The sequence below is a fragment of the Primulina huaijiensis genome, unplaced genomic scaffold (assembly GCF_012295235.1).
Source record: "Primulina huaijiensis isolate GDHJ02 unplaced genomic scaffold, ASM1229523v2 scaffold3725, whole genome shotgun sequence".
In the NCBI taxonomy this organism is placed as follows: domain Eukaryota; kingdom Viridiplantae; phylum Streptophyta; class Magnoliopsida; order Lamiales; family Gesneriaceae; genus Primulina; species Primulina huaijiensis.
Window position 1 is genome coordinate 7998 of NW_027358699.1, and position 5968 is coordinate 13965.

The window sequence follows — 5968 nt, forward strand, 5'->3', positions numbered from 1 at the left end:
TCATACCAAAATTTTTATAAACGGTCAAACTGATGCCTCTTGTTTGATTTGCTTCATACTATCGTTATATCATTCAAACCTTATTTTGATTATGGTAATTATGCTAAGTATAGAGTAAGGGTGTGACAAGAATTCACACTTTTTCAACTATGCGTATAAATGCTTTTCACTTGATAACTGCAATACAGTTCTGAGATGATCGGCATAAAGTTCCCGAGTCTTGGAATAAATCAGGATATCGTCAATGAAAACGATAACAAAGCTATCCAGATATGGATTGAAGACCCGGTTCATTAGATCCATGAAGACAGACGGAGCATTCGTCAACCCGAATGACATGACTAAGAACTCATAATGGCCATACCTGGTTCTGAATGCAGTTTTAGGGATGTCAGCTTCCCTAACTTTCAGCTGATAATAACCAGAACGCAGATCGATCTTTGAAAACACTGTCGCTCCCTACAGCTGATCAAAGAGATCGTCAAACCTCGGTAATGGATATTTATTCTTGACCGTGACTTTGTTGATCTCTCTGTAATCAATGCACAACCGCAAAGATCCATGTTTCTTTTTGACAAATAAAACCGGAGCTCCCCCCGGAGAAGAACTCGGACGAATAAAGCCTTTGTCGAATAGATCCTGCAACTGATTCTTCAGCTCCTTCATTTCAGTCGGGGCCATTCGGTATGGAGCTTTCGAAATCGGAGCAGTACCTGGAACCACGTCAATCACAAACTCAACTTCACGGTCAGGTGGCAATCCAGGCACATCATTTGTAAATACGTCAGGAAAATCTCGAACTACCTCAATCTCACCCAACTTCATTGTCATCTCAGTATTTACATCTATTACAGTAGCTAAAAACCTCTGACACCCCTTTGATAACATTTCCCGAGCTTTGATACAAGAAATATAAGGAATGCCAAGCGAAATACCTGAACTCTGGAAAATCCCACTATCATCATCTTTTACAGGAAATCGCACAGTCTTAGCCACACAGTCAATAACGGCACGATATGACGATAGCCAGTCCATTCCCAAAATAACATCTAATGCCACCATGGGAATAATAATAAGATCAGCAAAATAGATTTTCTCATTCACTTGTACTGTACAACCTTTAAGAATACTAGAAGGCCATATTTCGTTTCCCGATGGCAACAAAATACTATAGTGGATGGGTTTATAAGATGGAACAGCATTCAAGGAGCGCAAGAAAATTTCAGACATAAAAGAATGCGTAGCACCAGTGTCAATCAATGTAATAGCGGTCTTGCCTGAAATTAAGATAATACCTGATATAATAGAAGAATCAGGATTTGCGTTTTCTTTGGTCATTGCGAAGATTCTGTCTTGAACCCCCTTCCCTTTTTCACCCTTTACTGGACAATATTTGATGACATGTCCAACACCTCCACAACAAAAGCATCGATTACTTCCAACCAAACACTCACCTGTATGCATTTTGCCACATTTTGGACATACAGGTCGATCATATGCAGGCGGTGGCATAGGAGCTTTGGGTCGATCCTCCTCTTTTTCTTTGCCTCTGAACTTTCCCTTTCCCTTCCATCCAGAACCTTGGCCCTTAGTAGAAAAGTCTTGGCGCTTCAACTATCTTTCTCTTTCAATTTCCTTCACGTCCTGCTCAGCCATCCTTGAATTTTCAACAATCTCTTTATATGAAGCAGCTTTAGACATTCGAACTACTCTTTTAATTTCAGCCCAGACACCTCTAAGAAAATGCTCGCCCTTTTCGATGTCATTGCTGGCCAGATATGGGGCAAACTGACATTCCTCTTCGAATTTGAGAATATACTCTTGCATTGACATATTTCCTTGCCTCAGTTCTAGAAATTCCTTCACTTTCTAACTTCGAACATCTCGAGGAAAATATTTGTCGTAAAATAAATCTTTAAACTCCTGCCACTTGAGTGCCGAAACATTAACTGATACCTTAGTGGCGTCCCACCAAATCCTCGCCGTCTTGGTTAGTAGAAAAATGGCACAGCTTACTCGATCTTTATCGTCAAACTACAGATAATCATAAATAGCCTCCACAGCTTCGACCCATTCCAAGGCAACCATGGGATCAGTGCTTCCCTCAACTTCTGGTGGCTTCATCTTACGAAATCTTTCGTATGCGCCTTCACTACTGGGATCGGGCCTCACTTGCTCTCTCTCTCCCCCTCGCCCTACATTCTGCATCCGTAAGAGCTGCTGGATTTGCTCGCCGTGTAATTTAGCCTGTTCTTTCAGTAACTTGCTAAATTCATCAACCACTCTAGATGATGAACTATCCTCTCCTTCTGATTCTTTACGTTTAGGCGGCATGATCCTATGATACTTATTAGTTTAAAACCATTTCCACACATAACATATCATAATTATTGAGGTTACACATCCATATTATATCAAATAATGCAGTTACATACATACCGAATTGTAGAAAGCAGAGGAAGTCATATGCCAAATCATTGGTCCGAAAAACCTTTGGCTCTGATACCACTAAATGTAACACTCGTGACTAAAATGCATAATTAGTATGGAAGCTTTTAAACATAATTTGGAGAAATGTGTACTTTTAAAAAATTTTGGGCAGCATCTCCCCATAAATTGAACATGCCACCTGCCTCAAGCAACACATAAACATATGCAAAACATTTCATATATATCAGATACCAGTTAATATAGTATCTACACATATTTCTAATTCAAATACAAAGACACGATATTCAATAATTCCCAAAATAACCCAAAGCTTAACATAACAAAATAACATCCAATTGAAATCTCCAAAGTTTGGCATATTCCCTTCTCTCACTTCGACAACTCAGGGATGATCAGTCTTTCTTACATGTGCCTGCATCACATGAACATAACTAGAACGAGTATAAAACTTAGCAAATGGAATCAATACTAACAGGATACATATATATCATTTTATCGCAAAACATAAAATGTATAGCCTCAATGTCATTTTGTTGAAAACATTATCCTTCTCATTTCATAAACGTCGAATCATCATTAATATCATCCGTCAAGAATCATAATACAACAATACATAGGGATGATATTCATTACATTTATTAACTGAAGAATTGATAGTTCTTATAAGATAGTTCATTCATTTCTAACCCTCTTCGTAAAAACGAATCTTATAGGAGGGACATGTACCTCTGCATAAAATGCATCTTATAAGAGAGCACATGTTTCCATTGTTAATTGGCCAATTACTTTGCGGATTTAGAATTGCCAGAGGCAACACCGCTACTATCACTATCAATCCAATCATTCAATCACATAAAATTTCATTCAGGCATTTTATCGAACATCTTAGAGGCATCATTTAAATTTTAACTCCTTTCATTCAAAAATGAATATAATTGCACTACCATATATACATATTTACATATATATATCATGAATGGAATTCGAAAGGAGTTAACGTCATAAAATCATCAAAACACATACATATAGGATAATGTGATGCATTTAAGAAATGATTCCACTTACAACACTTGGAGCACTTGGTTTCCTAAACCTTGACGTTAATCCTACAACAATAAACCCAAATAATAACCTTAAATTACCATTTAATCCAATACATCATCACAACTATCATCCCCTAACTCCAACATCTTCAATAACTCAAGAACAAGAAGAAAAACAACTTACCTTTGCTCCTTTCACTAAAAAGGTGAAGTTCCAACTCCGGATTGTAGATTAATTGCTTGATTTAAAGATTGGAAAAAAAAAGGAAAAACGAAGAACCCTTACCTTACACGATGGAAAAGAGAAAGGAAGAGAAAAGAAATGAGAAAAATGAGAGTCTCCTTCGATTTTATGCCTAAAAATACCCAAAACACGGTTTTAAACATTGCTGGGTGCCAGGGCGGACATCTTTTTCCGCTCGGGCGCGGAACTCTCGGCCAAAAATCCAAAGTTTTCGAACAAGGCCCGCCCGGGGAGGACATATTTTTCCGCTCGGGCGCGCTTTGCGCACAGCCACATTAAAGATTGCTTCCGAAACGCCTCTTCCGTTTAGAATTAGGAAAAGTGGTAAACATGAAAATTGTAGCTCTATGTCTTGGCTTGCATCTCCAATTGGCCTCATGTCATTTAAGGTCTGAGTGAAAAGTTATGCTAAATCTCCCAATATGTGTCAGTATGGGTCCGTGTACACACTGAAAAAAACACATTTTACAGGCCAAGACCCGGACCCCGTGTAGGGGTCCGTGTCTGGGTCCGTGTACCCTCTGTCCAAGGGCAAAAACTGTACTTTTTCTTCCGAATTATCCAAAGTGGTAAACATGAACGTTGTAAACATGAACGTTGTAGCTCTCAACATGTGTCAGTGCAAGAACAACGATACACACGACACACTTTGGGCCACTTTTGGCTCATCTTTCATAATGATTTGAACAAAACTCAAAACATGAAAGTTATAGCGTTATACCTTATCTTTTCAATGGAATTGGCTTCACATCAATTGGATCAATATACAAAACATTATACTAAAAATCAAAACTACTGCCACATTTTTCATACCGTTTCTGCACTTCCATTTCCTTTTTGGCTAAAAATCAACTTTCTATTCTACCCATTTATTTCCATAATCATCACCAAATATGAACATAATATGTGGGGACCCGGGCACTAACTCAATTCTTTTTGGGATTAATTGGATCTTTGTTAGAAAATGTGGGTCAAAATTTTGCTTTTAACATTTATTCAAATGTATATAAACAAGCACAAGACATTATATAAAATATTGTCATCTTATTCAATTCCAAATACCATTCACATATTCGACTACAAGTAACATACTAGTGTTTGAGAAATTCAGTACATGTCTAGTAAAAAAAACCACTAGCGATCTTCTACGCCCGTAATCTCCACGCTATCTCGATCTCTCATCCTCTGCGTGACCCTGATCCTGTCCCACCTGTTGTCATGCACACATACAGATACAACAACAGCCGGATACTCCGGTGAGAACAAATCCCAGTATAAAACATGTATACATGCATGTCATGCAATTAAATACAATGTAATAAAACATAAATCAATGTTTATGACACATTAGTGAATACAGATATCACTCTGCGACTCTTATTCTTTGACTCGACTCATATCTAAGTCTAGGGATCTCGGTGTGAATAAGACGTAACAAGTCTCCCACCTACTCTCCCAATCGGGGTGGCGGTACGTCTTATTCCTAGACTTCGGCCCTGTCTGTATCGAATATCTACACTCGGAGTCGATCTTCTCCTATGCTTCGATACCACCGAACGTCTAGAACTGTGGCAACTCTGCCAATGACTCTCCTATCTTAATGCTTGTATAAAAATCAATATAAAGAACAAGCATAACAAGGTATAGAAATCTAGTATGTGATTTTGGGAAACTCGAATCAAATCTTACTCGAGTTGTATCTTCCGAATCAACATGAATTATACCTTTCGTTGTCGTTGTCGTAGTCGTTGTCGTAGTCTCGATGTCGAATCTGTCAATATCAACTCTGAAATGATACATTCAAGATGCATTCTATCAATCTCTAACTCAAATCAACACATATATAAATCACTAATCAATCTCGATATGATTCGACGGCATAACGGCGTGATCTTGCAATACCGATCACTTCAAATCTCAACATATATCAATACTCAATAACAATCAATCCACAAGGCTCAAAATCTGTATATTTTCATACACATATGAACTGGAATTTCATAACAATCACATATCCTATCCGTTCTTCGATCTGATTGCGAATAAACGTTGCTTATAATCATAAGAACATATAATCTCAATCATATCCAAATTTCCCCAACATCTAAACTTCAAACCATCTAGGAAATGAATAAAACTTACATCCTCTTGAAGTGCTTGATGAGAGGACCACAATTCCTAACTCGAATTCAAATTCGGTTGGCCGGATCTTGCGAAACCATCAATCTAA

The 5968-nt window shown here is 37.9% G+C and overlaps 1 protein-coding gene across 1 annotated transcript; it reads right to left on the reverse strand.

Annotated features, from left to right (window-relative positions):
* Positions 1-364: 364 nt before the first annotated feature.
* Positions 365-1230, reverse strand: LOC140968429 (uncharacterized; the record flags this gene model as incomplete). Its single annotated transcript, XM_073429368.1, has 2 exons — positions 586-1230; positions 365-459 (listed from the first exon to the last, which is right to left on the reverse strand). Coding segments are annotated over exons 1-2 (740 nt in total), but the record flags the coding sequence as incomplete, so codon positions are not given.
* Positions 1231-5968: the final 4738 nt, after the last annotated feature.